The sequence below is a fragment of the Plecotus auritus genome (assembly GCF_963455305.1).
Source record: "Plecotus auritus genome assembly, chromosome: X".
NCBI classification, from domain to species: Eukaryota; Metazoa; Chordata; class Mammalia; order Chiroptera; family Vespertilionidae; genus Plecotus; species Plecotus auritus.
In genome coordinates this window covers 94,334,167-94,357,667 of record NC_137784.1, presented here as the reverse complement: position 1 = coordinate 94,357,667, position 23,501 = coordinate 94,334,167, and the positions used below count along the sequence as shown (strand labels likewise).

The following is a 23,501-nucleotide window of genomic DNA, read 5'->3' as shown; positions in this document are numbered from 1 at the left end:
AAAACTGAAGGAATTCATCACCACCAAATCAGTATTATATGAAATGCTGAAGGGTATTCTTTAACAAGAGGAAGAAGAAGAAAAAGGTAAAGACAAAAACTATGAACAACAAAGTGACAACAAATACATATCTATCAATAAGTGAATCTAAAAATCAAGTGAATAAAAAGTATGATGATCAGAATAAACTGGTGAATATAATAGGATCAGGGGCATAGAAAGGGAGTGGACTGACAATTCTCAGGGGAAAGGGGTGTGGGAAGAGACTGGACAAAAATCGTACACCTATGCATGAGGACAGTGGGGGGCAGGTAAGGGTAGAGGGTGGGTGGGAACCGGGTGGAGGGGAGCTATTGGGGAAAAAAAAGGAACAACTGTAATAATCTGAACAATAAAGATTTATTAGTAAAAGAAATTCTACTTTCTCTTACCCAACATATGGTACTTATTATAAAATTGTTTTGAATGAAAAAAAATAAAAAATTGGCAGTGCTGGATTTGCAGTACCTTGAAAATACCCTAGATGGCACCAGATCATAGATCGAAGGACAGAATACATTAAACTCAACTGAGATAACATTTCCTGCTGAACCCCATCAAGAAAAACCTAAAACTTTTCAGATTTTTAAATTAGCTTCTAAAGGTGTAAGGCTAAAATATGAATGACCCTGCAAAAAAGGGAAAAGCAAAGGCTATGAAATAAATAAAATGAGCTTTTGGGGGGGGGTACAGATTAGTGGGAAATAACACTGGGTAGGAGAGATGGGGTGGCCTTAAAATGCTATGCAGGACATTTCAGACTGACCTATAGAGTCAATGGGAATCCTAGAAGGATTCTGAGGAGGGGAGAGACGAAGAAAGGAGTGTTTTAGGAAGATCACTCAGGGAGGACTGGCTGAAGAGCTTTATCAGAATCAGTTAGTATACTGGTGCCATTTACCCAGGCACCTGGCTTACTCAGTGCACAGGATGGTGCCTCATTTGTATCAAAAGTGACCTGAACCGGAGTTTCATATTTAACATACAGACAGAAATATAAGCAAACAAGTCAGTTTTAAATTCATTTCTAATAAAGGTAGTGTAAATGGGTTAGCCAGTGTAATCCACTCAATCCTATTGCATAATAGGCTAGAAATGTGGATTTTTAAGATTAGTACATGCATTCCATGTCTAATGGGTATAAAGAGTGACAGGATCCTAGAAACTTGACATTAAACAGCCTGGTCCAGCTTCTTACTTTGTGGATGAACAAAGTGAGATCCAATTTTGGGAAGGAAGTAGTCCCAGATCATTGAACAAATTAATGGTGTAACCAGGGAACATAGTTCATGTCAGTAATTTCCCAAATTGTATTTCATGGATCAGGAGTTTGTAAACATATTCACATTATTCTCAACACAGGATAACAGGTGCATATATAAATACTATATGTAGTCATTACATCTGTCACTGTGGTTATAATCCAAATATTTGGGAAAGGTCAGTCTCTAGTACTTATTTCCCCATGCTTGCTTTGAATATTTTATGCCATCCATTATAAACCATTACCACCATAATTATGGAACTCACTAATGAACTCTCAAAATAAAGTCTTTCTGCCTCTGAATGATAAGTATAGCAATTTTCAAATTAACTTTAAAATAATACTTAAAACTGTTAATACCACTACATATATAATTATAAACACTCTTGTATTTATAAAAAATTGACAATAATTTTGTAAAATTGTAAAGTTGAAAAGAAACACCTATACTTACATTGAAACCTGACATGTTAATATCTATCCGTGGTTCACCTTCCTTTTGTCCTTTTGGTGCAATTTGATTGAGAAGATGGAAATAGGCTTTAGAATCCTATGGATGAATTGAAAATGTCAGTGAGATCACATTCACAAAGAATGAATGCATCCTATTGTCTCATGTTTGGAAGGATATTTGCACTGAAGTTTTAAAGAATATATGGCACAAACATCTGTCTTCTAATTTAACAGACCTTTTCCCCCAAAAAGTTCATCTATTTGGTCTTATGACTGCCTTGAAAATAGATGAACTGGATTTTGTCATAATTTTACAATTTCTTGAAGTAATCAACACAATAATGTTAGTAAACACAAAACTAGTTCTGTACCTTCACTGAATTACTGAAGTCAATAAGCTCGGTAGATAAAATAAGCAAGAAAAATCAGTGGGAGAACAGAAATCCAGGAAGCATAGGGAAAGATAAAATAAACAGGTTATATCATTACAAAGCACAATACATACTGTACCCTATGGAAAAGAGATTAGCTGTGCTAAAGGTGTATTTAATTGTAAATTTAAATGAAATTTTAACAAAATGAGCAACACTTTAAGTGGCGAAATAACATTAAACCCTCTATGGTCCGAATATACTTAACCCAATATAATATACTCTCTTTTTGTTCGGCACTTGAACATTTTCCCTTGAAATCCCAGTTCCTAAAACAAAGTACATTGCTCATATTGGGGGGATGGGCCCAGTGAATTCAGGCTGTGTGGACATTCCACAGAACACAGCTCGAAAACATTAGATTAGCACAAACACTTAATAGGGGTCTTCAAAACACATATCAAGTAAAATTCTGCCTCTCTGGAATACCAGAGGACAGGAACTAGAGTCAAGAAGCCTTAATCCTGCTATATCTGAAGACTACCTTCCAGGGTATGATAGTTTGCTATTACTGGGCCTTGACAGTCCAGACAAGCTCTGAAGGAATGTTTCTTACAGTAAGCTCTGCAGATTATGTGCACCGTGATCCCCTGTGATGTTGTTCAAAATACTGATTACTGGATCCAACCCCATTCCTACCAAATATGATGACTCTCTGGGAGCTGCCCAGAAAGCTGCATGGTAAACAAGCTGCGCAAGAGTTTGATACCCAGTACCCTAAATTATTCTAAGCATGCGGAAAATCAGATGAGGGAAAGTCATTTCAAAGCAATTTATGAAATGCAAACCCAGATCCTACCATTGGTGGACACAGGATTTTCCTCCTTCTAATAGTGCATGGTAGTTGTGTTAGTGCTATCTTTTACAATTACACATGAAAGATACAGAGAGAATATATAACTTAATCCTATGCATTTGAGGGGAACAGGTAAAGAACAGACCCAGCAGAGTCTGTATTCACTACACTGAAAAGTGCTTTGCAGGTGAAAAATTGAACTTGAATACAGATAAACTGGAAATTCCTTTTCACATTACTGAACAATTCTTTGCTTTTAAAAAATATTTTCAAAACAGGCTTCATTTAAAAATGATATTTCCTTTTGTGCATTTAAAATAAGTCCTAGAACATAAAATGTACTTATGAATGGTTTTCGGGAACACATCTAATGCCTAAGTAAAATATACTGGGTCAAACATGTTGTGTAAGGGAAAAGAAGGGATGGGGCCAATTGCTCTAATTTGGGGGCTAGCCACAATTTTCACTGATGAAATCAGTAGTGCAAATAGCCCGTTACTTCCTCTCACCACTGAACAAATTGATATGATCACAGCCTATTGTTTTCATAGCCCTGTTGGTCAGTGAAATCTGGTAAAGATCCTCGAGTTTGTTCCCTGTGTCCCAACACATGGACTTGGGAGACAGTCCAGTCAGTTAATGAGAACTTCATGATATTTGCTATGATAATTTTGGTTCTCTCTCCTTGAGTTGCCAAGGGCACCATGTTGTAAATGAATGCTACCAATGTCTTCTTTCCCTTGCTAGTTTTCCCTACTGTTCCTGGTGAGCAGTGAGCTCTAGAGTTCGATTCAAGGCAAGGAATTTTTGCAGGACTTTTATATGCCATGTGTTGTGTCAGAGGTGGACTTAGTAAGAGGGCACTGGGGCAGAGGCTGAAGTAGGAGCCAGACATATATAAGAGCTCATCAGTACTCTCAAGAACTCAAAGTCTAAAAGTAGGAGCACATGACAGGATGGGAGGCATATAAGAAAGGGGAAGGGGAATCTTGAGGTCCTCTCTCTCGTCTAGGTCTTTGCTAACAGGTACACTGAGGCCTGGGAAAGGCAGTTAGGAATAGAATAGTCATGGCCCATCCTTTTATACTCCATGTTTAACAGTAAGCAGAAAATAAAATGCCAGGACTATAATAATTTTACTTTTTTCCACAAAATGAAAGCTAGACTTGGTGCTCATGCTTCTTACTCAGCTCTACCTCTCTACTGAAATCTACCATTGGGGTCAAGAGGCAACAAGGCTCGGTGATAAACTGGTAGGATTTTCCCTCTGTTAAGCTGGGGTGAAATCTCTCAAGTCATTATAGCCCCCCAAAGTGTTATGGTTCTTTGCACAGTTATAGTTACCTTGATGTCAGCACTAAAGTTGTTGATTTTCTGCCAGCCTGAGTTTTCCAAATGAAAGTTTGCCCATCTAAGCAGAAGCTCTTCTGGAGACAATTTCATAAGCTCCTCCAAAGTCTCACCATCTCGAAGTAAAGCAGCCAAGGCTACAAGAAAAAAAAATACAAAGCCATGACCCATATATTATAATGATAATGGTCATTACAAGTTCATTTAGTCTTTTGACACTGTTAAATAATAGAGATGCAAAAACCAGCATGACCTACTTCCTGGTTTCCAGGTACTCAGAGTCTAATAAAAAATAAATATATACGTAGATAATTATAAGATGAGACAGATAAAGACATTGTCTTATGAGAATACACACAAATATACAGTATTAGTTTTTTCCTTTTTTATTATTCTTCGTATTCAAAATACGAAGTAAATTAAAGCTTTTAAGATGGGCATTTTCACTTTATATCACATATTTTCATAAATTGTGCTTGTTTAATAATATTAAAATTACAGATTTGGGGGATGATGTTTAAAACAGCGGAACCTTGAGGAAAAAAAATGGCGGCAGAATAGAAAGACGTGTCCTGAGCCTTGTCCCGGAGCAGATAGAAAGAACAGCTGAGGGTCGCATGGGGAGTGTTTGTTGGTGAGTTAAGGGACAGCTATACTCCAGGAGAAGGTGGGGGACTGCTGGACAGGGCTCCCCTGACTGGGCAGCCCCACTGCTGCTGGGTTCCCTCCCGGAGCCACTGGCTGGGACGCTGAGACTGTGCCATCTTGAAGGGGAAAGTGGATGTTATCAGAAGCCTGAAAATAGAAAACCTGTTTGAAGAAATAATGACAGAAAACTTCCCTGATATAGGGAAGAAAAACCCCACACAAATCCAAGAAGCTCACAGAGTCCCAAGCAAAATGAACCCCAAAAGACCGACGCCGAGGCACATTATAATTAAATTGGCAAACACCAACAACAAAGTAAGAATCTTAAAAGCTGCCAGAGAGAGACAGAAAGATACCTACAAAGGAACCCCCATCAGACTAGCAACTGATTTCTCAACAGAAACTCATCAGGCCAGAAGGGAATGGAATGAAATATACAAAGTCATGCAAAGGCAGGGTCTGAATCCAAGAATACTGTACCCAGCAAGGCTATCAATCAAAATTGAAGGTGAAATCAGGAGCTTCACAGACAAAAAAGGACTAAGGGAATTTATTACCACCAAACCAGCAATGCAAGAAATGCTAAAGGGTCTGCTGTAAAAAAAAAAAAAAAGAAATAAGAAGTGAAGAAGGAAAACAGGGGTAAAAAATAGGAATGGTGACAAATAAGTACCTATCAATAATAACTTTAAATGTAAATGGATTAAATGCCCCAATCAAAAGACATAGGATAACGGATTGGATAAGAAAACACGACCCATATATCTGCTGTCTACAAGAAACCCACCTCAGAAAAAAAGACGCACACAGACTGAGGGTGAAGGGATGGAAAAAGGTTTTCCAGGCAAAGGGAACTAAAAAAAAAAAGCTGGGGTATCAATACTTATTATATCTGACAAATTAGATCTCAAAGTGAAGGACATAAGAGATAAGAAGACCACTTCATAATACTAAAGGGAGCAATCCAACAAGAAGAAATAACTCTGGTAAACATATACACACCCAATACAGGAGCACTCAAATACATAAAAAAAACTCCTGGAGGATATCAAGGGAGAGATTGACAGCAATACAATAATAGTATGAGACTTTAATACTCCACTATCACCATTGGACAAATCCTCTAAACAAAAATCAGCTAAGAAACATCAATCCTAAATGACTCACTACACCAGATGGAATTAACTGACATCTTCAGAACATTTCACCCCAAAGCCACAGAATGTACATTCTTCTCAAGTGCACATGGGTCATTTTCAAGGATAGACCATATATTGGGTCATAGGCAAAGTCTCTTCAAATTCAAGAAGATAGAAATCATATCAAGCATCTTCTCAGATCACAGTGGCATAAAACTAGAAATCAAATACAATAAAACAATCCAAAAAAATCAAACACATGGAGACTAAACAGCATGCTATTAAACAATGACTGGGTTACCAGAGAGATCAAAGAAGAAATAAAAAACATCATGGCAACAAATGACAATGAAAACACAATAATCCAAAATCTATGGGACACAGCGAAAGCAGTCTTGAGAGGGAAGTTCATAGCTCTACAAGCCTACTGCAAAAAACAAGAAACAATGGTAATAAATTACCTAACCCAACAACTCAAAGAGTTAGAAAAGGAGCAACAAGAAAAGCCCAGGGTAAGCAGAAGTAAGGAAATAATAAAGATCAGAGTGGAGATAAATGACATTGACACCAAAAATCAATACAAAAGATCAACAAAACCAAGAGCTACGAACTTTGAAAGGATAAACAAGATTGATGAACCTCTAGCCAGGCTCACCAAGAAGCAAAGAGAGAAGACCCAAATAAACAAAATCAGAAATAAAAGAGGTGAAATAACAACAGACCCCACAGAAATACAAAGGATTGTTAAAAAATACTATGAACAACTCTATTCCAACAAACTGGACAACCTGGAGGAAATGGACATATTCCTAGAAAAATATAACCTTCCAAAACTCAATCAGGAAGAATCTAAACAGCTCAACATGCCAGTAAATATGGAAGAAATTGAAGCAGTCATCAAAAAGCTTCCATCAAACAAAAGCCTGGGGCCAGACAGCTTCAAAGGGGAGTTTTACCAAACATTCACGGAAGAACTAAAACCTATCCTCCTCAGAGTATTCCAAAAACTTCAAGAGGAAGGAACACTTCCAAGCTCCTTCTATGAAGCTAGCATCACCCTAATAGCAAAGGCAGATAAAGACAACACAATGAAAGAGAATTACAGGCCAATATCCCTCATGAACGTAGATGCCAAAATCCTCAACAAAATTCTAGCAAATCGGATCCAGCAGTACATCAGAAAGATCATATACCATGACCAAGTAGGATTTATCCCAGGAATGCAAGGGTGGTACAATATCCACAAATCAATAAACGTGATACATCACATAAACAAATTGAGAGATAAAAATCACATAGTCATATCAATTGATGCAGAAAAAGCATTTGATAAAATCCAACACCCTTTCTTGATAAAAACTCTCAACAAGGTGGGAATAGAAGGATCATACCTCAACTCAAGAAAAGCTATATATGATAAACCCACAGCTAACATCATACTCAATGGGCAAAAACTAAAACCATTTCGCCTAAGAACAGGAACAAGATAGGGATGCCCACTCTCACCACTCCTGTTCGGCATAGTACTGGATGTATTAGCCATTGCAATTAGACAAGAAGAAGAAATAAAAGGCATCCAAATTGGAAAAGAAGAAGGTAAGCTGTCCTTATTTGCAGATGACATGATATTGTACATAAAAAACCCAAAAGACTCCATCAAAAAACTAATAGACTTAATAAATGAATTCATCAATGTAGCAGGATACAAAATTAACTCCAAGAATTCTATGGCATTTCTATACACCAATAGTGAACCTACAGAAAGAGAGACTAAAAAAGCAATCCCTTTTACCATCGCAACAAAAAAATCAAGACACTTAGGAATAAACTTAACTAAGGAGGTAAAAGACCTATATGTGGAAAACTATAGGACACTGAAAAAAGAGGTAGAGGAAGACGTAAACAGATGGAAGAACATACCATGTTCATGGATTGGGAGAATCAACATCATTAAAATGTCCATACTACCCAAAACAATCTATAGATTCAACGCACTCCCCATTAAAATACCAAGAGTATATTTCACAGACCTAGAAAGACCTCGCCAAAAATTCATCTGGAATAAAAAAAGACCCCAAATAGCCACAGCAATGCTGAGAAAGAAGAACAAAGTAGGTGGGATCTCAATACCAGATTTCAAGCTGTATTACAAAGCAACTGTTCTCAAAACTGCATGGTATTGGCACAAGAACAGACATATAGATCAATGGAATAGAATAGAGAACCCAGAAATCGACCCAAATCACTACGCTCAATTAATATTTGACAAAGGATGCATTAACATACAATGGAGTCAAGACAGTCTCTGCAAGAAATGTTGTTGGGAAAATTGGACAGATAAATGCAAAAAATGAAACTAGACCACAAACTTACACCATACACAAAAATAAACTCAAAATGGATCAAGGACTTAAACATACAACGAGAAACCATAAAAATACTAGAGGAATCCACAGGTAGCAAAATCTCAGACATATGCTGAAGGAACTTCTTCACTGATACTGCTCCTAGGGCAATGGAAACTAAAGAGAAAATAAACAAATGGGACTACATCAAACTAAAAAGCTTTTGCACAGCAAAGGAAACCATCAACAAAATAACAAGAAAGCCTACTGCATGGGAGAACATATTTGCCAATGTCATCACCGATAAGGGTTTAATCTCCAACATTTACAGGGAACTCATACAGCTTAACAAAAAGAAAATAAACAACCCAATCAAAAAATGGGCAACTGATCTAAATAGACACTTTTCGAAAGAAGACAGAAGGAAGGCTAAGAGACATATGAAAACCTGCTCAAAGTCACTAATCATCAGAGAGATGCAAATCAAAGCAACAATGCGGTACCATCTCACACCTGTCAGAATGGCTATTATCAACAAATCAACAAATGACAAGTGCTGGCGAGGATGCGGAGAAAAAGGAACCCTCGTGCACTGCTGGTGGGAATGCAGACTGGTGTAGCCACTGTGGAGAACAGTATGGATTTTCCTCAAAAAACTAAAAATGGAACTCCCATTTGACCCAGTGATCCCACTTCTAGGAATATATCCCAAGAAACTAGAAACACGAATCAGAAAGGATATATGTACCCCTATGTTCATAGCAGCACAATTCACCATAGCTAAGATTTGGAAACAGCCTATGTGCCCATCAGCAGATGAGTGGATTAAAAACCTGTGGTACATCTACACAATGTAATACTACGCTGCAGTAAAAAAGTAGGAGTTCTTACCATTTGCAACAACATGGATGGCGATAGAGAGCATTATGCTAAGTGAAATAAGCCAGTCAGAGAAAGATAAATATCACATGATCTCACTCATTTGTGGAATGTAATGAACATAAACTGATGAACAAAAATAGATCCAGAGATATAGAAACATCAATCAGAATGTGAAACCTCAGGGAAGGTAGGGGAGGGTGGGGGTAAGGGGGAGAGATCAACCAAAGGACTTATATGCATGCATATAAACCTAATCAATGGACACAGACAACAGGGGGGTGGGGTCATTAATGGGAGTTGGGGGGTAATGGGGAAATAAAGCCACAGATATAATACCTTAATCAATAAAGAAATTTAAAAAAAATGGCCATATATAAAAAAAAATAAAACAGCGGAGCCTTTCACCTAATTTTTTATTTAAAGGGACATAGAAACATTATTGTATATTAATTAACTCTTGATGGTTTAAACCTATTTTTAATGGAATACAATTCAACTTTCCATTTTCCATAGCACCTAACATGTAAAGGCTGCTCAATAGTTTTTGTTGTTAAATTAAATGTGTGGAGGAAGCAGAGGGGTTTGTGTGTGTGTGCGTGTGTAAATATTTCTATAGAAAATAAATAGAGGTTGCCTGTTTGCATAGAGCAGGGATTTTCAACCTTTTTCATCTCCTGGCACACCTAAACTAATTACTAAAATTCAGCAGCACACTAAAAAATATATTTTTTGCTGATCTGACCAAAAAAAAAAAAAGATATAATTTCGATCCATTCACACCGGATGGCTATTGTTACGTTGGCCGTTGTCATTTTATTTGACAATGTCATTTTACCTGACAATCTAAGGGAAAAGAGGCCAGTACCCCTGACTAAATAGTCAGGTATTACATGTTTTAAAAATTCTTGTGGCACACCCGTGTGCCTCTTGCAGCATAGTGGTAGAAAATTGCTGGCATAAAGAACTGTCTAAATTCAAGCATTGTTTTATGAAGAAGTTGTATAATCCTTATGCAATAATTAACTCCCATAAAATAAAAGAGATTTACATTAAACAAAACTGAAAGTGCCTGATTTCCGAAATGATCTAAGCAATACCTATATAAGGCAAATTTCATTTTTTCATGGACTTCGCTTCATGCCATGTCATTTTGGCACTCAGACATTTAAGCAAGGAGAGAGGCTGCATCATCATTTGTACAGAACCCCTGCTATTGCTTCCCATCTCTGCAAAGTCTAAGGCTAGAAAGGGTCAAACAGCCTGACATCTATGGACCTTGTCAAAGATAAATCACTTGATTTATTACATGAGCCAATATAATTTTATTGTCTCCTTTTCCTTTTTCAATGGACCTTGACTCCTTTAACCAGACAAACAACACTGTGAAGATGGCCCGCAAGTAGAGAAACTGTATTTGTTCAAATATAGATACATGTGAGTGGATTGAAAGTACAATAAATTCTTAAAATGCAACTCTTATAATGGATAAAAATGTGCAAAATAAGATTCTTGATAGACATTATGAGACCTTGAAATACTGAGAACCCCAAATATATATTCTTCCCCAAAAGTAACTGAGGGTTGAAATGTTGATTTCTGGAATAAAATATGAATATTTGTAGTGGTGCTTACTATTTTAAACTTCATAGGGAGAGAATAATGTAGTACTTCCTTAGACCCCATCACAAGTGTATTGCACACGCTTATATATTCTACAAATGCATGGTGTGATTGAAAAACCTATGCTGTAGGAAGGACAATGCTTCTGCTGGTTTGGGAAATAGGAGACCATCAAGGGCAGGTCATAATATTTTTAAGAGGTCTAAGTCTATGATACAATATAAAAAGAATTAAAAATAATAGGAGATGGTGCACAGTGGTAGAGCTGAGGGTGGTGAAGGGGTGGGGTTTGTGTGGACAAAGCAGAAAATAATAGATATCAAGTTTGGGGATCTTGGGAAAGTTCCTTAAACTCTGTGCTTTTGTGTCTTTATTGCAAAACGAATTCTAAAGTGCCAGGCAAATGTTAATTACTACTAAAGAAGGAAGTTATAAGTAGACTGTTTTCCTGAATAACTTTATAGCATTACCTTGTTAATCCTATCATCTAATCACCTCAAGAAAGTATGACAGTCTGCATGGCTAGAAAAAAAATAACCAGCCCTAACCGGTTTAGCTCAGTGGATAGAGCATCGGCCTGCGGACTCAAGGGTCCCAGGTTCGATTCCGGTCAAGGGCATGTACCTTGGTTGCAGGCACATCCCTAGTAGGGAGTGTGCAAGAGGCAGCTGAATCGATGTTTCTCTCTCATCGATGTTTCTAACTCTCTATCCCTCTCCTTTCCTCTCTGTAAAAAATCAATAAAATATATTAAAAAAAATAACCAATACACAGGTTTCAAAATAACGATTGTGTTCCATTACCTTCATTCCTGCTTAATTCAATGTCAGCGAACAAACCGATCTTAATGATTTGCCAAAGCAGTCCCAACACTAGATGAGGTTTCCCAGCCCGCAAATCCTCTGCACCAATGTTCACAACGTGACACCCAATGGCAGAAGCAGAGTTCAGTGCCAAGTTCAAGTTTTCCTGCAAGAAAGCCAATTTACACACTTGATTTTTGACCTTTGCATTTTTTAAGAGTCTATTTCTCCCCTCACTGAAAACAACACTCAACCAGGAAATTAAAACCCTGTATTAGTTTCAGCCACACATGATCCACAGGAAACAAATTCCAGACATTAGTATTAAAAGCATAGCTAAAACAAATCTCAGCCTTATTGCTATTGCCTTCTCCAGAATTCCATGGGAAGTTAACTTGGTATTTTTATTTGATCCCTTTGGAAATACTAAAGGAAAAGGCTGAGTTACTAAAGTAAGTATATCCATGTAGGTTAAGTGTCGTATTTCTGAAAATGTCTAACGAGAGGTCTATTACATATAGCTGAAAGAGTTCTAGAAGTTCTGAATACCCATATCTGAAGAGGTGTTCTTGCCTAAGGAAATTTTGCTATCTAACTGTCTACTACCTACTCAATGGGAGAGAAAAATGCTCCATTCCTTAAATATGCCAATTAAGAGCTTAAATACAGGGTGTGGCAAAAGTAGGTTTACAGTTGTGAGTACCTAAATAGAGTTTATTCTTGTATTATTATTTAACTAGAGGCCTGGTGCACGAAATTCATGCACGGGGGTGTGTGTCCCTCAGCTCAGCCTGCATCCTCTCCAATCTGGGACCCCTCGAGGGATGTCCAACTGCTCGTTTAGGCCCGATCCCAGGATCGAGCCTAAACGGGCAGTTGGACATGCCTCTCACAATCCAGGACTGCTGGCTCCCAACCGCTCACCTGCCTGCCTGCCTGCCTGCCTGATTGCCCCTAACCACTTCTGCCTGCCAGCCTGATCACCCCCTAACCACTCCCTTGCCAGCCTGATCGACGCCTAACTGCTCCCCTGCCGGCCCAATTGCCCCTAACTGCCCTCCCCTGCTGGCCTGGTCACCCCTAACTTCCCTCCCTTGCCAGCCTGATCACCCCCAATTGCCCTCCTCTGCCAGCCCGGTCACCACTAACTGTCCTCCCCTACAGGCCTGATTGCCCCCAACTGCCCTCCCTTGCAGGTCTGGTCCCTCCCAACTGTCCTCCCCTGCTGGCCTGATCACCCACAACTACCCTCCCCTGCCGGACATCTTGTGGTGGCCATCTTGTGTCCACATGGGTGCAGCCATCTTTGACCACATGAGGGCGGCCATCTTGTGTGTTGGAGTGATGGTTAATTTGCATATTACTCTTTTATTAAATAGGATACCTAGAGGCCCAGTGCATGAAATTTGTGCACCGGCGGGGGGGGGGGGTCCCCTCAGCCCAGCCTGCACCCTCTTGCAGTCTGGGACCCCTCACTCCTTACTGCCCACCTGCTCGCTGCTTCTTACCACTCAGCTTGCTGCTCCTTAGCGATGCTGTGGAGGCAGGAGAGGCTCCTGCCATTGCCTCTGCGCTCACCAGCCATGAGCCCAGCTTCTGGCTGAGTGGCGCTCCCCCTGTGGGAATGCACTGACCACCAGGGGGCAGCTCCTGTGTTGAGCATCTGCCCCCTGGTGGTCAGTGCGCATCATAGTGACTGGTTGTTCTGGTCGTTCCATTGTAATGGTTGTTTAGGCTTTTATTATATAGATTGTACTATTTTCCATACGAACAACTGTAAACCTACTTTTGCCCTACCCTGTGTGTTTGCTTACTTCTGCATATTTGTACCACAATATGTAATGAAAAAAACATAGGGCTTGGAATTATTTCTGGGTTGGAACTTCACTTCCAACATTAATCCTGGGAAAGCTCAGAAACCCCTGAGTTCCAGTTCTCTTCTCTGTAAAATCTGGATAACAATCCTAAATTCAGAGTTGTAAGAATTAAACGAGAAGATAATAGCCTATGGTCTGTAGAACAGATCCTTAAATTGTAGTTTCATAGAAGACAGAGGGGAGAATAATGCCTACCTGAATGATGAAGGGTGTAAGTTTCTTCTTGTTGATTGCTCTTTCATCAATTGTATCAGGAACTGAAAGGTTGATCATTTTACTGAAACAAAATTCAAAAATGAATTGACTTACACTTTCTTTTTTTATTGAATGTATTGGGGTGACACTGGTTAATAAAATAATATAGGTTTCAAGTGTACAATTCTATGATACAGTTTATTTATTTTAAAGAGTTTGTAAATATTCAGAAATATTTTAAGGCTTATCTATAATACTATTAACAATAAAAATATATTAAAAAAAGAAATATTTTAAGGCTTATTATAGCTCTCATGTAATCTGATATGACTTTTATCATGTTTATCACCAAAAAACAATACACACACACACACACACACACACACACACACACACACACACACACACATATATATGCAAATTAAAAAAAGACCAAAATGTTTATAATAGTTGGGTACTTGTGAGTTGTGGATTAGGGCCTATTTTCTCATTTTCTTTTCTTTTTGTATTTTCCACATTCTTTTATAAAAATGAATAAAAAACTTTATTGAATAAATGTTAAAAACCGATAAAATTCCACATAGAAATTGAGTCTCTTCTAAATTATATAATTCACAATTAAAAATGCCATTTATTCACAAAGAGGTAAAATTAGTTGAGCATGAGTGTTTTTCATTCACCAAATAATTAGAGTGCCTAAATGATGAGCTAGGCATACTATATTTGATGCATGTAATACAGTGGTGAAAGAAAGAAAGGCTATGTTAATTAGGCTAGAATCTGTAACTTATTAGGTAGACTCTCATTTGGTAAAATTTGGAGTTAGACTCTAAAACTTTAGATGTTTATAATATTGCCTTAAAACATGTTTTTCTGCATAGGAAAACTGTTGATGCTCTCCATGCAAAATTTAGATATTGACTAAATAGTACCATATTATTTCTCTCTATTAAAACACATGGGGAGCTATTTCTTTAGTATCCATAAGTGATAAAATAGGGGATATCTTACATTTTATTTATTTATTTGTTTAAATCCTCCCCCAAGGACATTTTTTCCATTGATTTTCAGAGAGAGTGGAAAGGAGGGTGGAAGGGAGGGAGGGAAAGAGAGAGAGAGAGAGAGAGAGAGAGAGAGAGAGAGAGAGAGAGAGAGAAGGGAGACACACATTGTAAGAGACACACACATTGTAAGAGAGACACATTGATTGGTTGCCTCTGGCTCATAGCCAGATTGGGGGCTGGGGATTGAACCTGCAACCCAGGTACTGTGACCTTGACTGGGAATTGACTCCAAGACCTTTCAGTGCGAAGGGCAGATGCTCTAACTCCTTGAGCCATGCCGGCCAGGGCAGGGAATATCTTACATTTTTAAAATCAGTTTTTCAAACAAAATGACTTTATTGCAAAAAGGAATTTTATTATTGTATACTATCATAGGAAATATATCCACTGCACTATTCTAAGCACTCTATATGTAAGTAGTCATTTACTTAATGCTCACAACTGCCATGCGAGGAAAGTATAATATAGAAATCATAACAGATGGAAAGTGAAATGCAAATGGGCTGAAATCTTGATTACAGTTACATAGCTACTGAATGGCAGAGACTGAATATGAACCCAGGCAGGCTGATTATAGGGTATGCTTTTAACTCTCGTGCTACACTGCCTTTATAAATAGGCGCATCAATGGACAAAGTGTTGATAATCTTATGTCATTTCTGCCAAGATACTGTTGGCTTTGGGGTAGCAGCAGTGAGAAATGAATTTTTCAGAAATAAGTAATTGGAGAGTGAGAATTGAAGTGTAGCTTTTTATTTTTTAAATTTTATTGATTTCAGAGAGGAAGGGAGAGGGAAAGAGAGATAGAAGCATCAATAATGAGAGAGAATCATTGATGGGCTGCCTCCTGCATGCCCCCTACTAGGGATTGAGCCCACAACCCAGGCATGTGTCCTTGGCTGGAATTGAATATGGGACCCTTCAGTCTGCAGGCCAATGCTCTGTCCTCTGAGACAAATGGGCTAGGGCTGAAGTGTAGCTTTTTTGTTTCTTTTGGAAGCAATGGTATTTTAGAATTAAAAATTACTAGCATACTTAAGTTCAACAAAGTTATAATGCTCTACCTGCTCAATGACAACAAATCTAAAGCTGAGAGCTTCCCTATAAAGAGGCTCCCAGGCTAAATGGCTGAGTTTTAGATTCATGTTTTGGTGGTACTTTTATGGACAGACCTAGAGATGAAATGGAATGGGCAGAACTGGTACAATTTTCAATTCTAACTATTTCCCAAGATGAAGCTGGAACACTATCTTTGGAAACTTGAGTGTAAAATAAGCCAACATCTTACCAAAGCACAATTCCGTCACCAACAGCTTTGAACAGGTCATCGGTATTTGGGTTCATTGGTATAACATGTCGGCAATCAGGATCATTTTCCAAAGCTTTGTTTATCCAGTTAACAAAAGCATATTTTTCTTCCTCTAAAATTATGTTGAATAACAAGAAGTTAGTTCATACTCTGGGTTAAGTATGGCTTTAAAGCCTAAAAAACTGAGTTGTTCAGTAATGCGGAACGTTAATGTGTTACAAACATGTGGTCATCGTCTTTGGAAACCCAGACATGTGAATGCAACCCAGTGGCTATTAGGAATTATAAAATTAACAACAAAAACCCGAGCAGAGTTAACGGATTCTTAGAGAATTTAGTTACAAAAATTTTGTACATTTTTTATATTACTATAGAACTCTACCATAATGAAGCTTGTCATTACACATATTGTATCATGTCTCTTGCAAGCAAACAAAGCCAAACAATACATGTAATGCCTTTACAGCAAGTATTAGTTGCAAGTCCAAATATATGTTGCAAAGGACTCCTGTATTCTTAATTAGGAGGCAATGTTGTTCTAGAGACCCTCCTTGACCTTGTAGCATGCACCCTACTGAGTTCATTGTGTTAACTTAATGCAAGTGAAACTGTTACCTGAGTAGGAATGCTGTGTTCCTTCACTAGAGAGCTCTGATGTTCCTCCCAGAGCGCAAATTCCTTCTTTCCGGTTGATGGCTTTGCGGAAGGTTTTAGCAATATCACTGCTTTTCACCTCTTGGAAAATCTATTAATTGAAATATGTTGTCAATTCACAATTTTATATCAGGAAGATCAATAAGCATATTTAACTTCTTCTATATGCTGATCACTTAGATTTTCCCCCATAGGTGATGAGCGCTAAAAAAATATGGAGAACTGGGCTTGAATTAAAAAAAAAGGTTTTAGAGAGAGGAAGGGTGGGAGGGAGGGAGAGAGGCAGAGAGAGAGAGACAGAGAGACAGAGAAACATTGATTGGTTGCCTCCCATATGCCCCCCGAACCGGGATTGAACCGGAAACCCAGGTATGTGCACAATTCCGCCACCTTTCAGTGTACATGCCCGGAACAATGCTCGAACCAACTTAGCCACACTGGCCAGTGCTAGGCTTGGGTTTTTTAAATGGTAAATGAGTACTACAACACTGCTATTGAAAATGAAGCGCCAGAAAGGAAATGGCATACACTTGTCAAAAACATTAAGTGCCACATGCAGTGAATCCACTTTAAGCCGAAAACTAGTGTGCAACAAAGGCATAGGGTAACCTGTTCATTTTCTATGAACAAGGGAGGCTTTGCTCTTTTCCTGGAGAGAAGAGGTTGAAGGATCCCTGCTTCTTTAACCACAATTCTTAGTGCGAAGAAAGATGAAAATTTATGACTCAACCAAAAAAACGATTTTTGGTGTAAACAGGGCAGCTCAGTAGGAGTTTGTTCAATCAAAATGTATAGAATAATAAGGTGAAAAATGTGTTTAGTTGGCAGCATATATGACTATTGTGAATAAACACAGAAAAGAGGCTTTTCAGTGATTGTCTTGTTTGTACATTTAAGAAGTCCAGAGTCTCTGCACAACAAGGGACATGCTAATTAAATTAACTTGCAAATTCTAATTGCCCAAGAGCAAACTGTAGCAAAGCAAATGTCACAGCTTACTTGGTTGAATGAATGGACAATTTAAAGGACTGTCTATATATTTCTTAAATACTGGAATTTACCTAACTCTAAATTTGTTCCCAATCTACCAATGTGCATGGATAAATTAGTCACTGCCAGTAAAACAAGAGAAAGATGTGGCATCTCCATAAAAATTTCTTTAAAATGTGTTTAGAACACATAAGTGCACTATCAAAAGAAACATACGGTCCTAATGAAAAGGTTGCTGAACAAATAGAAAATAACTCAAAGGCCTTTAGCATTATGGACAAGTACATTCTCTCTCTCTCTCCTCTCTCTCTCTCTCACTCATCTTAGGAAGTGCAGCCTATGTTTGAAATTCATAGAACAGGGTCAATCCAGGTTGTATCTGGGAGAGTGAGCATGAGTAGAAGCTGAAATCCAGCCCATGCTCCACTAGCCAGGCTTACCTTACGTCCTGCACTAGACTGCGTATGGCAGAAAGCAGGAGCACCTTTTCACATTTAGTCTTTCGGGGGGGAGGGCACCTTTTTGTAATTAATCTACAGTGACTTTTTATAACTGGTAGAAAAGTTGCTGCTGTTGTTGTCAGCGGCCCTAACACAAATCATCTTTTCCTATTACCTTTCTTTTTCTTTATTTGTTTTTAAAGAATTTTGGGTGTTTGGTTGTTTTTTTATGATTTTTTATTGATTTTTAGAGAGAGAAGAAGGAGAGAGAAACATCAATGTGAGAGTAGACCATCAATCAATTGCCTCCTACCGGGGATTGAGCCTGCAACCTGGACATGTATTTTGACCAGGAATCTTTCAGTGCGTGGGATGATGCCCAACCAACTGAGCTGCCCAGCCAGGGACTGTTACCTTTCTTAAATCCTGACTTTCCTTGGACTTATGAACCCAATTTTATATAGGAAAACTAGAGGCCCGGTGCATGAAATTCGTGCATGGGGGTGTGTGTCCCTCAGCCCAGCCTGCACCCTCTCCAATCTGGGACCCCTCGAGGGATGTCCGACTGCCCGTTTAGGCCCCATCCTGGTAGGATCGGGCCTAAACGGGCAGTCGGACATCCCTCTCACAATCCAGGACTGCTGGCTCCCAACTGTTCGCCTGCCTGCCTTCCGGATTACCCCTAACCGCTTCTGCCTGCCAGCCTGATCACGCCCTAACCACTCCCCTGCAGGCCTGTTTGCCCCCAACTTCCCTCCTCTGCCGGTCTGGTCACCCCTAACTGCCCTCCCCTGCAGGCTTGATCACCCCCAACTGCCCTCCCTTGCAGACCTGGTCCCTCCCAACTGCCCTCCCCTGCTGGCCTGATCGCCCACAACTGCCCTCCTCTGCTGGCCATCTTGTGGCGGCCATCTTGTGTTCACATGGGGGCAGCCATCTGGTGTGTTGGAGTGATGGTCAATTTGCATATTACTCTTTTATTAGATAGGTAGAGGCCTGGTGCATGGGTGGGGGCCGGATGCTTTGCCCTGAAGGGTGTCCCGGATCAGAGTGGGGGTTCCCTTGGGGCGGCCTGAGCGAGGGGCCTGTGGTGGTTTGCAGGCCGGCCACGCCCCCCGGCGACCCAAGTGGAGGCCCTGTATCTAGGATTTATTTATCTTCTATAATTGAAACTTTGTAGCTTTAAGCGGAGGCCAAGGCAGGCCAGGGTGTGCAGGAAAGCTTGGCTCCCTCCATCACCGGGGGCAAACCAAGCCTCTTGCTCTCTCCAGCTCTGTGGCTGCCGCCATTTTTGTTGGGATTTATTTATCTTCTATAATTGAAACTTTGTAGCCTTGAGTGCAGGCCTAGGCCAGCCAGGGTGTGCAGAAAGCTTGGCTTCCTCCATTACCGGGGAAACCCAAGCCTCCTGCTCGCTCCATGGCCACAGCCATCTTGGTTGGGTTAATTTGCATACTCGTTCCTGATTGGCTGGTGGGCGTGGCTTGTGGGCATAGTGGAGTGATGGTTAATTTTCATATTACTCTTTTATTAGATAGGATAGTAAGCAGTAAATTTTACAATATCAAGCTTACTCAATTTCTATAGCTGGGATTTTATGCTATACCTGTAATTTCAGAGGTAGAATTTTAGAATAGAAGCATGTGTGTGTGTGTGTGTTTGTGTGTGTGTGTGTGTGTGTGTATGGGTGTCTATATATATGTGTATATATATATGTATATATATGTACCTATATACATATACATATATATATATATATATACATATATATATATATATATAGACACCCACATGCACACTAACTACTCTAAATACTGCACACAGCCAGCGAAATCACTCTCCTTTCTCTCTGGATTCCTTGACTCTTTGATTCCTGTAGTGTGAACCTAACTCATGCATTCTGGGTAATTTTCAAATTATTAAAATTATTGTTACTTATACTTTGACTTTTTACATCTAACTTTAATTTGATCCAATTTAGCTTTAACTTCTAAGCCCAGATTATACAACAAAATGGTTACCTGGGAATGTAGCAGTCTTAACTGTGATGCATTTTGTTCCTATAACTCCTCCTTCAATAATTATATATCAGCTCAGTGAAAAAACAATAATCACTATTCTACCTCATTCTGAACTCTACTTCATTTAGTAAAACATTGTCCAGTAAATTAAAATCTAAAATATGTAAGTTTCCTCATGACTGACATATCATCAATCACTGGAATGACAAAAAATGTCCAAAATGTTACTGCCGCAGAATGATTTATGAAAAATTATTTTTCTTATTACAAATATTTTTGCTTCAAGGATCATTTTCTTTAAAAATTTGGTTGTTGCCATGATCACAATTTCAGCTGAAAAAATAATCTAAATTTATATACATCATGGAAAAGAGAAATGATACAAATAGTAATAATAATAAAAATGCTGTACAATATTGTGATGCAATTACTGAATAGTTCTAAACTCCTGATGCTCAGGAATGACATTCAAACTTGCAATTAAATTAGTTAATTTTTAATTGTCTTAGAAAAGTTACATGACCTTCATTTTCTAAATATTTTTTTAAAAATTATTACAGCCAAGCTCAAATTTTCAGTTTTATATTATTTTCTCTGTTCTTTAAATTTAAAAAATTAAAAGATAAAAGATAATTGAACATTTATGCATATGTTAAACTGATTCACTACTTGAGAATTTGCATTTTGTTTGTGACTTTAGAAAATAAATTGCTCCAGTGGATGACAAAGCTATTTGAGTATAAGCCTGGATTTAACAAGAATCTCTGAAATCAGAGATAACACAAGGCCAACTACTGTGCTGGAGACTTCTCAATGAATATTTTCAAAGCTGCCCATTGTGATACTAATGAGCTCACTGTTTTCCCTCAAAGAGGAAGGACTTGCTTTATTTGGTGTGAACAAACTCCTGGTGTGCACAGCTCACTCTTGATCTATACATCTTTTCCAGTCTCTTTTATGGAATATATATGTTTCTTATTCCTTTCAAAAGTTCCACCTCCTTCCTAGCTAAGCACAGAATTAGTGGCCACCCCCCCAAAAAAATCCAGAGGCATAGAATTTAAAAAGGAAATATTTCAGAAAGAATTACACACACACACACACACACACACACACACACACACATACACACACACACACCACACACTGACTGGCTTCCAGTGTTAGAGGCTTGTTTTCAAAGTAGCAGGTTTACATTTTGGCCGTGGAATCTGTTGTAGGCCTAAACCTAGTAACAGCAGCAATTTAAATGAAAAACAAAATGCTAACATGCATTAACAAGTTTATTTCTATTTCCTTATGTTAATACCTGATAGGTATAACTTCCTCTTTCTCAGATAACTAAGATCTACCCAGAAGACAGTTTGTAAGCTATTTCATTGATGACAAAGCACACGGGAGTGAACAGACATCTGGTTAGACACCCATCACTTTTCAGTACAGTCATGGTGTTGTCATTCTGAAACTTCAGGGAGGTTATTTTTACTGTCCTTCATATTTCAAATTTCTTGAATAGGGAGGAAAATAACTTAAAAGAGCCACTAATCCCCTTTGTAAAGTTGGGTAAGTCACTTCCTTTTTCAGGAACCCAGGTTTGTTTGTTTTTTAATTTGTAAAATTGAGTATAAACATATTGATTCCTTCCTATTCTAAAATGTACATTTTAAACAAAAATGTCCTTATTAATATTTTACTTTAAAAATTCCCTGGTGATGCCAAAATTATTAGGCATGTAACTTTTAAAGAATATACTAAAGTATATTCATGTAAAGGCCAAAAACAGCTGTGCAAAATCTGGACCATTTCAAAATGTACAGAATTGTTTCCCTAAGACAATTTTTCTCAAAGACACATTCACAATTTTATCTTTAACAATACTGGCACACTGCAAATCTTAATGATTTAAGTCTGTTCTTTCTAGATTCAAAAATTCTGAAGAGCAAGTTATATTTAAAAAACCCCAATCACAGTTAACTACTGCTCTAAGCTGCTTTAAATTCACAATAAAACATGCAGTTACAAGGTGAGCAAGTTATACAGCAGAGGACATGCAAGTGCTCATATTTCAAGTCATCTGCAACTTACTATTGGACACAGAATTCAAAACAAAAGGCTTTGGCAATAACTGGAGACAAAAACTGTGGGGAGGAAATCAGTATTTCAAAAAAAGTGGCAAGAACTTTATCATTTTAATTATGAAACATGTTTGCCCCTTTAAAATTGTAACAACCCTCCTCCCCAAAAATGCCATCAGCTGAGTAGACATCATTCCTTAGTCAATTTGCTTCTAGAACTCTTTTGGTGCTTTTAAAGGGGGTTAATTCTAATTGGAATGAACTTATCAGAATTTTAGTTGCTGTAGTTACTGATGGGGTAGATCTTGTCATTTCAGGTGTCTTGGGGCAAAAAAAGAGGATAGGAGTGCTAGGAAGTTTGTGATAAACATTAGGCACTGCTTAGCTATTTGCAAATACTGCAAGGAATGCCTAATTAGATCTAGTCAAACTTGGTCTTAAATTAATAATAAAAACAAAATCTTAAGGGTGTTCTTTTTTAGATATTCAATATTATTTTATATTATAGTTTCAGATGTACAGTATAGTGGTCAGACAATTATATAATTTACAAAGTGATCCCCTGATAATTCATGTACCCACCTGGCACCAGACATAATTATTACAATATTATTGACTATATTCTTAAGGGTGTTCTTAATTGAGGGAAAAGGTAACATTTATTCTTGAATATATATCTCAAATACTTTGTCAATGAATACGGATTGAAAAATGGCCCATGTCCAGAAAATCTAGACCTCACTCGCTAGCAGCTAAAATCAACAGTGAGTGCTACACATACACTCTCCAAGCACTGAGTACAGAACAATAAACCAGTTGCTTGGGGGTCAAAAAATTAAGAAACCAGGTCCTAACACTGAAGAATATTATTTTATGATACTAGAAAAGAACACAAGAATTTTAAATGCCTCTTCCAATGAACTGAAAAGACATGCTTCTAACTTTTAATTGTCAAAATTATCATCCTAGAGAAAATGGTACAGCTAAATACTACCGCAAGAGTAGCAAACATCTTTTTAATCAGAATGTTCAACTCAGGAAACTTCCAAGACTGTGAGTCAGGGTGTATTATTAAAATTTGGGAGCACACTGTTCACTGAGGGAGA

The 23,501-nt window shown here is 38.3% G+C and overlaps 1 protein-coding gene across 7 annotated transcripts in view; it reads right to left on the bottom strand.

Moving 5' to 3' along the window:
- Positions 1–23,501, bottom strand: part of PLS3 (plastin 3) — a 98,896-nt gene that overhangs the window by 10,977 nt on the left and 64,418 nt on the right. For 4 of the 7 annotated variants that reach the window (XM_080653318.1, XM_080653319.1, XM_080653321.1 and 1 more), the window contains exons 5-10: positions 16,831–16,960; positions 16,195–16,327; positions 13,843–13,924; positions 11,771–11,936; positions 4,328–4,470; positions 1,758–1,853 (exon numbers count right to left, since the gene is read on the bottom strand). In XM_080653318.1, coding sequence (XP_080509444.1) covers positions 1,758–1,853; positions 4,328–4,470; positions 11,771–11,936; positions 13,843–13,924; positions 16,195–16,327; positions 16,831–16,960 — 750 coding nt within the window. Of the gene's footprint in view, positions 1–1,757; positions 1,854–2,127; positions 2,155–4,327; positions 4,471–11,770; positions 11,937–13,842; positions 13,925–16,194; positions 16,328–16,830; positions 16,961–23,501 lie in introns of all 7 variants that reach the window. The other 3 variants (XM_080653315.1, XM_080653316.1, XM_080653317.1) reach the window with 1 other exon arrangement.